Below are 12,211 nucleotides of genomic sequence, written 5' to 3'. Positions count from 1 at the left end.
CTTTGTAGCATCCATGCTTAAATCTACATCCTAACTCTCTAAACAAGGAATCATCTGAAGGTTACTTTCAAAGCGCACGTTGCACAATTGTGTAACACAGCATGATGAGTAGATTGGCCATGCATTTTATGGTGAAATTATACCTAAGCTGAATTTAAAAACTCTTCCTATTTTGTAGCATATACAAATTAATTAATTCATTGGAAAGATTCTACAAAATATGCATGGCATAAACTGTGAATGCCAGCATAATTCATATAGTGTTCCTCGTTTTCAAAGTAAAAAGAGGCTTTATCATTTTCCTAAAAGCACAACATACTTTGAGGCCAATGTTTGAGTCTCTGGAAGCAATGCACGCCATAACTCTTTCCTCTGGCCACGCCAAACCTTGAAGTTAGATAAATATCACAATTGTCTTCGTGAAACACATAAAGAAACTGTCAGACTTCACACCCCAAGCTATAGGTGGGCACTAAGAGATTTTGGGGTGGGCTGCTGGTCACTGGCCTGTGCTAAGCCCCATTGGCTTCATGTGGCAACCATGATTTCTCTCCCCGGCACACGCGCCTCACACTCTTTCTTTTTCGCAAAACTAAAGTACTTTCTTTAAAAGGATAAAAAAAAGTCCACTAAGGACCATTATGGGGAAGAACTAGTTGCTCTAAAATTACTTTAAAAATAGCCAGACAAACTTCTTAAATGCCCAAAAGACTAAATGATTCTCAGTGACGTGTGGACTGACACTATTCTCTCTGAAGGGGAAAATTCTCTCTAAGCTTCTGGTCTGTGAAGCAACTTTCCTCTTCAGCAAATCCTTCAAGTGCACAAATAGAAATAGAAACACCAGGGAGATTCTCAGGAGAAAGATGAAACAGATTTAGTCATGTCTGTGTAGACTGCAGCTCCCAAACCCACTGCTACCCTCCCCAGCACAGCAATCTGTTATGAGTAGCACTGCATTCACAACACAGCAGGCACCTGAGGCACTCAAGAAACACATGCTCCTCTTCTCATCGTGCAGGGGAAGGGTTCCAATTCTACAGAGAATATACATTAAATTATTAGAGGAGAGACTTGAAGCCCAAAGAAACAGCTTGTCACTGCCCATTTTTTCATGCCTGTCTTTGTCAAAACACTAATCAGAGGACTGCAATCCCTTTGCTGAGTGGAAAGGAGCACTGGAAATGAGTAGAACAAAATCAAAGGAGCGAGTGCACAGGGAAAATGGCACATAAAAGACAGTAAACTGGGTCCTACTTCCATGGGCATGGCAGCCTCAGACTAAGCAGGGAACCAGAGCCAGCTCCCCACGGTCTTTAAATAGGTGTGATTTGCCAACCCCGCATCTATGTTATATTTGTACCTCAGCCTCTCTTTCAAAACTAGGCTGTGTTCTTTTAATTGTTTTGAAGACGACAATCCATGTTATAATTAAATTCAGAACATTACAAATGACCTATATTAAATGGCCAGGCAGTTCTCTAAATCATTTTAAATCTGGCCATATTCATTGACTCAGAAGAAGCACCATTTACTTGGTCCAAAGCAATGATCAATCAGCAGAGGATGAAACTTTCTAACATGATTAATTGCAAAGTTAAAGGCTTATCTTCTCTATCGTGCCAGCCATTCTTTGATCTTACAAGTAAAGCCCTGAAGTTTTTTGAGTTACTTTTGCCTCAAAACTTTGAGCAAGAGTTATCTGATTTTAAGTTCAGTGAGGGAGCTCCAAAGGACAGAGAAGGGAATATTTCCATTGCTTTACTTTATGAGGCAGAGAACAGGATTTCAGCCCAGCAGCCATTCTGAGCATATACCTTGTCTGCTGTCTGTGGTAAATGGGCCTTTCAGACACAAGTGATGGAGGCTGCAAAATGAGATTTAAATCTTAAAGATAATGATACTGTGCCTGGGCTCATGAAAGGAACTGGCACAGAATGTCCTGTTTCCAAAGGATACACTTCTGAGCATTACCATTACATTTAAAGTACTACCTCTATAATAATTCCAAATGTAATCCCAACGTGCCATCTCCACCACAAAACCATCTAATTCTTTGCTTTTAGCTATTTGGTAAATAGCAGACCTCAGCTAAGGCTCACCCACTCACTCATGCTTTCCCTGCCGCTGTCTGCAGACACCAAAGAAAGTTTGCTTTCTCTAGAAATTCAGTTCAGGGCAGTTGGTTATATCCTTGCATTTAGGCAGGCTCCTGTCAACAGGCCAGCCAGGATTTGGATCCTTGCAGCCTGCAAACCCAAAGGGACAGGTCTGTGAGCCTCCCTTGCTCAGCTGGTCCAGCAGGCCTGGATGTGGAGCAAAGTAAAAAATCCTGTTTTCTGTTTCCAGTGCGCTCTCCTGCCCTGGAGAGTTGGAAGAAGGACCATTTCTAAGCCCTGCGTACTCGCTCTGCAGCTGGTCATTAGCATGTGCAGCTTTGAACTTCTCCAACCAGCATTCTTTCCAGGCTGCCTTTGTGGAGATGAAGCAAGTCAGAGAGGCAGTGTTTATCCCCAGCCATGTTGTCAGGGGGCAAAATGTCTTCCCCTCTCCCCTCTACTGCATCTTTGGATCATTATCTAACAGACTGACAAGAATTTCCCTTCTCAGCAGGATGGAAACCTTGAGGTTAATGCTGGCCTGCATCTTCCACAGGCTCTAGATATCCCCATAAAACAATTTACAGTTCCCTGCAAGAAAGCCTGAATAAGGAAAATGAGATAAACTGGCTCCCTAAATAACATTCACTGATACAACAATATGATTATGTCCTTTGCTGGACATCAAAATGTTAAAAAGAGTTTATTTATCCTCTGCTGCTGCCTATCATTAAGAACCTTAGATGCTGCTACGTGGGAATGAAATTTCAAAGACTGTCACTCATTTCAGTACAGCTACCCATTTAGGCAGCTTTAAAAATCCCTATTGACATTATCTTAAACTGTAGGAGACTAGATTTGAAAATCCATCCGGATACTTCATATGCCCTGCCCCAGATTATTAAAATCTTCACTTAAAAAAATCCAGATATTTTCCTTTTCCATGAGAATTATTTTTTGTACTAGAATTTACATTCAGACAAGGAAAAAAAATGGAGGAGCAAGTGCTGCAGTGAGTCAGCATTCCAAATGGAAAAATTCACTGGACTCTCAGACCTGGTGTTTCATTCTAGTTTGAACTTTATAATTTGTAAAAAATAGTTCTGAGATAAATGCCAAGCTTACAAATAAAACAACTACATGACTTTAATTTCAGTATTATTCATCCATGTTCATTAAATCAAGTACTGACTACTAACCTCAATGAATATTAAAAAAAGTATTTTTTGGGAGACAGAAAGGAGCACAGATTGCAATATTAGTTCAGGATCTGAGATGAAAATAAAAGAAGAACAGTCTGCTAACATAATACAGGTAAAGTGTGGAAGGGCTTTGTCTAGGCAGACAAGGGCAGTGTCCCAGCTTTGCCTTGCACCACCAATGGCCTACCTCAGAAAAGGGGAAAAAAAGAAATTTCTCCATGAACCAGCTGTGTGATGGACAACACTCTAGGCTACAGGGATAAAGCCACAATGCACAGTCAAATAAAAGGATTCAGTTTGCAACCATGTGAGTAAACTATGATGCAGACAAATGTTCTTCTTCAATTCTGTGAATTACCCACATATATTTATATGAGTGAAAGAAAACGTAAAATGTGTCTTTCCATCTGGCCTTCATGATGAGAAGTTCACGCAGGAAATCAGTTTCAAAGTAGCGTGAATGAAAATGTAGATTTCTTTTTGCCATTTGTATGACCATATTTCTTTATATGAGTGCTTGCATACTCTTCTGATCTTAGAGGAAGAAAAAAAATATCTATGAATCATAACTTACCAATCTCTATCACATAAAAATGCCATGTGCTAAAAAAAAAGGGTGCTTTTGATCAGTACATCATGTAAAGAATGAAGTAAATGTAAAATCACAAAAAGAAAAAAATAACTCTAAAATTGTGCAGTCTGTCTGGAAAACACTTTAAGTAGAAGGAGGCTGAACCAGACAATGAGGTATGTGAGGCAAGTGTAAGGCAAATACTGTATGTTAAATATTTAATTTACCAACATCTGAAACCCAGAATGTTAAATATTTAATTTACCAACATCTGAAACCCAGAATGAGCAGCAGGCAAAGAACAATTAACTACAGTTCAGTCAGGGTGTACTTTAACAACTCAATGTGAATTAGCTGTCCTTTTCTTTCCTGTTGCCTGAGATGCTCTAGTGTTTTACTCTAAGAATAGCTTGTTGCTTTTCTTCAAAGTTCTAGTCTTAGTCAACTTTCCTGTTTATTTGGGCTGTTGTTTATTATTAGTTTACTTAATCAGCTTAGATGCTGAATTGGTCTAGTATTTGACACTGGAGTCTATCAGAAATATTTTGAACCCACCCACCATATTTTAGTTCAGTGAAATATTTTTATTAGTTTTACATAGACCACACAAGCAGCTAAATACAAGGACCTGAATTAAGACAAGGACTTCAGTGTGTTAGTTACTGTTTAGTCACATGCAAAGATTTGATTCCTGCTTCAAAATGCTCATAATCAAAGGCATTACTCTGCCAGCTAGTAACTTACAGTTAGATTCCAGATTCCCCAAACCTTATTGCCAATAAATTTCCTAAGGCTTCTTGAAGTTTATGCCTCTAACAGTGATGTGATGACCAGGCTGATGTTGCAAACCTGAAAATACGCAGAAGTGAAATGGGATGGGTTTTTTAGTGCTCAAAAAAAAAAAAAAAAAGGAACCAATGTACCTGGGAACTTGGTGCTGCTTAAGGATGTTATTAAAAGCTCATTGGTCTAAGAGATCCTCAGAGAGAACAAGGGAAGGAATTAAATAAAAGATTCTTCTTAACCCCCATCTACCTGCTGCCTAATCCTGAGGAAGGCGAAGGAAGCATAAGAAGTGGAGAGTTGATAGCAACAAACTAGGCTTTGGGAAAGCAGACAACTAATGAGGGAAGCTAAAATGATCTGTGGAAAAACCTATGCCAGGAAGATTAAAGACAGTGACAAATTACATAATTTCTTTGTGATACTGGAGCCTTGAGGGCACAAAGAGGCATTAATTGCTCTGAGCCTCCTTGCGGGGTTCCACCCACAACCTGCCCATGGGCTTTCTTCCAGCTGAGCCCAGGTCTGTGCTGTAGGTGCTGCTTCCCAGCCTGGCTCCTGGGAGCATCCTGGCACTGCAGGCAGCTCATCTGCCCAATGGAGATATGTGCACTGCAGCGTGTCCTTTCCACCCTGACTGGTACCCTGGAGGGCCCTGGTTCATCCCTTGCCATACCTGGGACTGCAGGGAATCCTGCTGGCAGCTCTGCCTGCCCTGTTTGCAGCCTTTTGGGATGGGACTCTGCCTGCCAGGGCACTTCCTGTGCTGGGGGCATCCTCAACTCCTAGCTCCTGAAATACTGCCCAGGACAGAAAACAGATACATATGAAGTAGTAACTGAAAGTAAATACACTTTAAGTAGGACATTAAAGGAAAGAAAAAGGAGTTTCTCAAGCCAGTTCCTCTAAACTTTCCTCTCAAATAGTTCAAGCACCAAGAACCACAAAAAGACCTGTGAAACTCTTGTTATGCACTGCCCACTGCTCCTTGCTGCTGTATTAATTTGTTTATTTTGGATATGGGCACAAGTGACAAGAAATGTTCTGTGTGGAGACTTGTGCAAGGTGGATTCTGCAGAACCACTTCCTCGCTGGAAGGGCATCTAACTCCTTAAAAGTTTCATGGCACCCAGAGGAATTTCTAGCAACAGGGAATATAAATACCATTTTGTACTACCAATGTGTCATTTCTCTGCCTTGAAGTCATCTAAGAAAAAAAAATGATGGTGTTTTGACACAATTAGCTTAACTGGCAAAATATGCTGTTCTGCTCTATCTACCCACGAGTAGCTCACCAGGCCTGTGTTCAATTCAGAACAAGAATGACTGACTTTCTGCTCCAAGCTCTGATAATTATTCTGGAATTAAATGAGTTTTTACTGCAGAGTAGAGCTGCCCATGTGGGAACCATTGCAGCACAGATAATAGCATCAGAATAAGCAATGGCAGTGTATGAAGCAGAATTTCCCAGCACAGAAAGCCCAGCATCTGAGAATTGCTGGGATGCTATCTCTGACCTACTTTGCTCAAAGTACCATAGAGATATCTCCACACAGGCATCCAATTATTTGTTGAAATCAACAAGTACTTTTGTGCTACAGAAATTAGTACCAGCTAAAAGAGAGAGCGGAGCAGGATGATAGGTGGAAAGAAGTGTTCTTTCTGTAGCATGTGCTAGCACAGGAATTGATTTCACAAATGTGCTCACCCAAGCAATGTAGTTCATTCAGCAGAGCATCAACTCCCATCAAAGAGTCATTCTTAACTTGGAATCAGCATGCCCGTAACAGCAACAAATGAACGGAAAAGAGCAGAATAGTTCTTTAGAAACAGCCCAGCTGTCTCATGCATCAGACACTGCCACATACAAATGTTTTCAATGAAGGGGGGGAAAAAATGCCAGCCCTTAAGCTCAATGCCACAGTTAAAAATGGTCATCAAACCCCAAAGCTGACCCTGCAAACTGGGGAGCTGCAGACATTATGCACGTTCCCAGAGAAGACCACACCATAAAATGATGCTTCTAAAATTCTTACAATATTTTCAAAAGCAACGTGCCTAACAAAGTATTTTACAAGGCAATAAAACACCCAGCTAGGTAATTAAATTCTTCTAAGCTAGCTCTTGCAAACAGCATGCTTTATTACAAGAAGAGCTGTCCCAAGGGATTAACAAATGTCATGTTGAATATGGGAAACATCATATTTCTTTGCTTCTCTGAAACCTTGTGAAACATTAAAAGGGTTTGAGAGACAAATTTAGAACAAACTGATTGAGGGAGGATAAATTCTAAGTATTCCAGTGGATGGTGTGGTATAATATGACAGGAAGGGTCACTTTTACTTTATGAGCGCATAGTTAATCTCACATTTAGTGAGAAAGTCTGCTCTGCTGCAAACTGGTCTAAAATTCAGCTCAGCTAATGCATATGTGAAATTTGTTACCAATTATGGGATGACAATGTCTTTTTCACTGATTTGTGAAAATCAGAACCTTGATCAACTGACAATATAGGGAGTTTGGTAAACAGCCCCATCTCTCTAAGATTTTATTTCTTAGAACAGCTCCTTTAATAGACAGTATATATAGAATAAACAACCTTTAATAAACTCTTGGGTGTAAGAGGAAAGAGAGAAAATTTCTATTTTGTCTGATTGAAAAATAAACAAACTAAATGCTTGTGCTAAATCAAATTATTTGGTTTAGACTGGAAAGAAATTCAGTGTAATCCTAAAAAAATTACATCCCAGACCCTGAGAAACAAGACAGTAAAAAATGAATGTTTTTAATATTTATTAGAAAAAAGTAATTAAAATAATATTAAGTTGAAAAAATAATTCTCCACCTGAAACCACTTATGGTATCCTACTTGCTTGCAGGAACAAGATTAAAAAGGCCCATTATTACCAAAACCTCAACACTTAAACAATGTAATTTCTAGATCCTAACAGTAAATTCTGTAGCTGTAATCAGCTGAAAATTTTCACCAATTGCTAACCAGGAAGAAAGACTCTGAAACCTTCACTTCTCCGAGCAGGATTTGTTAGGCCACTAAATACCCACCTTGCTCGCGTGCAAAGATAAGACCAAGTGAAAACAGAACACCAGGGAGGAAAAAAAGTACAGCACATGGAGTAAAATTGACAGAAATTGGAACTGAATGCTGAGTTAAGTTTTTGTTTGTATAAGAGTAGGACACTGGTCTTTTTGTTTTTTTTTTTTTTTAAACAGAGTTAGGTTCATTAAAGCATCTTAAGATTTAATGTGTAAACCTCAAAATATAAATACCCTGCCACATAACACCATTCCCAACCAGAAAGCTGCCATCTGCATTCCCAATCAACATCAGAAGATATCAGCTCCTGTCCCACAAACTCATCAAGAATCAGGGAAGGAAGCCTTTTGCTATTGAAGCTTATGAATCCCTTATGATGTACATTCAACTTAATGATCTGCAAAACAAACTGCTCTCTATATATCTTGGAGGTGTTATCAACCTGGAATGATATCTACAAAAGTCAAATTCTGGACAAGGATTACTCAAGCTGCCCTTTAGGAAATTCTGAGGAAAAGTATGCCCATACCATCTTTAGAGGCCCAAAAAGCATGGGGCATATGAGGACAGAACTAAATAATGCCTAGTTTCTTTAGGATTTATTTCTGATTAAGGTCTTTGAAAAGAAATGGTATTATATTTTTTTTTCTTCTGTGGGTGTGACACCTGATGTGACTCTGTCCCTACTGCATCCTGTAATCTTTAATAAGTGGAGACATCATACACGTTTGAAATGTTCTTCTCTACCTCTTTTAATGGACTTTGCAGAAACACAGTTCCTTTGAAATTACTGTATTCAGTCCTAGCTGAACTAAGTTAATAATCTTCAAATTTATCATTACCTCTGTCAGGCTTAAGCAAAATCACATACAGAGAATATTCAGAGTGGAACCCATCAGCTTTACCTAGCAGGAACCAAGGCTGAAGATGCTTGTAGAGTCATGGCAGAAGGGACAAGCTGTCTCTTTCCCAGTTCAACACTGAAATGACAGCTAGCTACCTTGCTCCCTCCTGCTAAGGCTGCAACTGCAAGTTCTGATGGCTTTATCCCCAAACACATGCCAAGGATATCAATGAATTACTAAAACAGGCAAAACAAGGGCCTTTGTTCTCACAAGCATGAAACAAGCAGCACATATCTCAGCAAATACACCTGCACGAGGTGCCGTTCTGTACCATGATATATAGTGCTGCTGTTGCTGTTGAGATAGGATTCCACCAGCGGGGCCTGCTCCTCCGAATGCTTCGCCCTGCGCGTCCTTGCCCGGCTGTCCACATTGGACTGAACCATCAGTGGCTCCTGGCGCTTCTTCTTCTGCTTCTGTTCCAGCAGTGCTCTCTGGAGGAAAGCACAGAGAAAAGCATCTGTTACTGGACTCCAAACGGCAGCAACCCACAATGGAAAACAATGGTCAGCTTTACACCTTCCCCAGCTTTACAGCAGTCGGCAAGCAAGAGATTGGGATGTCGGGTTACAGGAAAACTTTCCAAAAAACCACGACCAACCCACTGCTGAAACACCTTCTGCCAAAAACAGAAAATAATTAAAATACATCTTTCTGAGCAGCCCACCAGCTGTCAAAGCTTGCTTGGAAACAACCCTTGGGAAAACAACAGTGTGAGAATACTGGCTGTGAAGCAATGGGAGGGTAAGCAAGGGCATGAGGCAGAGATGCCAATTTCAGTTTCTGTAAATTAAAAGCAGGTAATTGCAAACTAGAATCGAGTGATAATACTGGACACGAGCCTAATTTAACAGCTATAATAGATGAACTTTAATTAAACACTTAAATTTCCCAGCTAGACCTGCTGAAAAACTACACCTTCGGCATCCAGTGGCACCATAGGGACTACTGTTGAGCCCTCTTCCACAACCTCAGAGGACTGAACTCTTAATTTTGCTTATCTATAACCTTACCATTTCCTTCCTTCTGTACAGTGATATTTTAGCTTCCAGAAAGGAGATGCAATAAAACTGAGGAATAAAAAGGGAGAGTGAACTCTTTCAGCTCCCTAAGTTGCGTTAACACCCCAACATGACTCCAACATAATCAGAATTAAGTACAGGATCATGGCATAAATAGTACTATGAATTTAAAAATGAGAGGCTGGTAGGCATACAAGCTGATTAAATAGTGGCAATAGAAAAGGATAAAATTAAACTCACAAGGTTTAACCATAAAAATAACAACCATTTTTGAGAAGGGGACCACAGAAATCAAAGTAAAGGCAGAAACCTCAACTCCCATTAAAACTTGACAACACAATTCTCTCAGATTTCATGCACAGGGTTCTGACTCCCTTGTAGAAGTCACGTAGGAATACAGTCAGAAAATAGGCAACATAGCACACGGTGCCACTAGGTTACAGCCGCAAGGGTTAAATCCATTGAATAAAAACTTGGTGGTTAACCTCGGTTGGCTGGTGTGACTTCCATCAGTGGAGTAGCAAATACGTTGTACAACAGCTTAAAACAAGTCCAAGGCAGTGGGAATCACTGAAACCACAGTCAGAAGTCAAATTTTAATGGAAGTTGGACTTCTGAGTTTACCTCAGCCTCCACAGATCTCTCTTCTGCATCCCCCAGTCAGAGAATGCAATTTTCTATCAATTATCAGTGTTATCATTATGCCAGGATTCAGACTTTAAGGAGTAAGAAGGTCCTTCTCCAAAATCTTACCTGTCTGTCAAGCTTCTGCTGACGCAAGCTGCTCCCCTCATCATCCAGAACACTGCAAATATAAGGAATACATAATTGGAACAAAGTTATCACTCAAACAACACCTAACAGCACCCAGTGGAAGAAACTCTCACAGGAGTTATCCATACAAAACTCTCACTATGGTCCATGGAAGTTTGCCCGCCCTAATTGAAAAAGCTTCAGAGGATGTAAATACAGTACATGAAAAATTGAAAAACTCTGCCCTCACACAAACTTCAACAAAAATACCTGATCAGGCAGCTGACTAAGAAATGCAAAATCCACTGTCTACAGCTTTGTTTCTTTTCCACTCTCTTCTAAGGCAAAATGTCAATGAATACAGCGCTGAAATTGAAAATTTGCATATAAAGCCTAGGAAAAGGGAGGAGTATAAGTGAACTGCTTAGCAACTCAGCAGTATTTAAAATTATGGTAGGAAAATTAACCACCTCATCTTTTGCACACTGAAAACCAGAATTTATTCCTGAATATCTGAGAGTCACATACTTTAATGCCTAGAGGTAGGGAAGATAAACAGCATTGCTCAGTGCCAGATTTCTCTCTGCTAATTGTTCTCTGTTGGGAGACTAGCTCCTGTGCATTCAATCATTTTCATTAATTAGATATTAAAGACTGGCATTGAAATCAAAAAGCTATTTTTGTGAAGTATTTTATCAAACTACTGACTAGGCTTTATTTTTGCGGAGAACAAAGGTCTCCATTGTAAGAACACTACAGTTAAACATTGAACATAGATAACTGAATCTTTTAAATAGTAATATTTACTACTTAAATAAATTATAAATAAATTTATCTACAAGGAAAATAGTGCTATAGAACAAAAAACAATAGCCTCTTACAAGGAAAATCCATTTTCTCCTACAATACACTTTTATAAAATGTTAATCACTCTTAACAATCAAAAGGAGCAGAAGAAGAGATCCAGGACAAGCAAACCTGGATTCTGACCTACATACAAACCAACAGTATTGCCGTGGAAATTGCATAAAAAAATGTGAATTGTATGTATTAATTCACAGCCTTTAGGAAACAGTAATATCATAGCAGAGTTAGATAGAACAGCTAATACAGGCATGCAGAATGCCACCTTTCCAATGCCAGCATTATCAAACACCTATAATTAAGCATTTCTGGTAGCATCAGCCTTTCACAGTTTTTCTTAGGTTATATGCTACAAAAGGCTGATGTTCCACAGATTGAAACTGTGCTGTTCAAGTACCTCAGGTACAAAATTACCATCTCTTATAGAAGTAATGCGTTACCCGCAGTCCACAAAAAAAGATTAAAGAAAAAGCCCTCACACTCATAAAAACATCCTGCTTCACACAAAGCATTCTTCATTTTGTAGATTAGAAAAGTTATAAAAGGAAGACACACATTCCTCCATGGTATACAGTATCAGGTTTGCCCAAGAGTGTTTCACTGTGCAGAAGTACTAGCTGCAGTGGCACTGCCAGAAAGTACAACTACCCTAATGGAGATTTTCAGCCAAACAATTGAGCAAAAGATGCCTAAGTGTAAAGTTTCAGGCTCAATGACCTGAACAAATCCTCCTCATTTCAGACAATGCTTGAAAAAAAGCCAAAACCATGTAATGATGCTAATAGAGACCCCAAGAATGCAGAAGCAGCAATGCATTTACCATCCTAGCATCCATGTCCTGGCACGACACACTGAACAGAACAAGGGGGCAGGAAAATGTCCTGTGCCTGTGTGGGAAGCCTCAACAAGGCAAATTCAGGTTCAGGCACAGCTCCTTTATGTGTCTTAATGCCCAGC

At 39.7% G+C, this 12,211-nt stretch overlaps 1 protein-coding gene across 9 annotated transcripts in view; it reads right to left on the bottom strand.

Annotated features, from left to right (window-relative positions):
• Positions 1-12,211, bottom strand: part of TUB (TUB bipartite transcription factor) — a 146,190-nt gene that overhangs the window by 35,194 nt on the left and 98,785 nt on the right. For all 9 annotated transcript variants that reach the window (XM_040066024.2, XM_040066023.2, XM_040066025.2 and 6 more), the window contains exons 2-3: positions 10,391-10,442; positions 8,887-9,049 (exon numbers count right to left, since the gene is read on the bottom strand). In XM_040066024.2, coding sequence (XP_039921958.1) covers positions 8,887-9,049; positions 10,391-10,442 — 215 coding nt within the window. The remainder of the gene's footprint in view (positions 1-8,886; positions 9,050-10,390; positions 10,443-12,211) is intronic.

The sequence above is a fragment of the Hirundo rustica genome, chromosome 6 (assembly GCF_015227805.2).
Source record: "Hirundo rustica isolate bHirRus1 chromosome 6, bHirRus1.pri.v3, whole genome shotgun sequence".
Taxonomy (NCBI): Eukaryota; Metazoa; Chordata; class Aves; order Passeriformes; family Hirundinidae; genus Hirundo; species Hirundo rustica.
The sequence above is the reverse complement of the archived record's forward strand: the minus strand, read 5'-3'. Positions and strand labels throughout refer to the sequence as shown.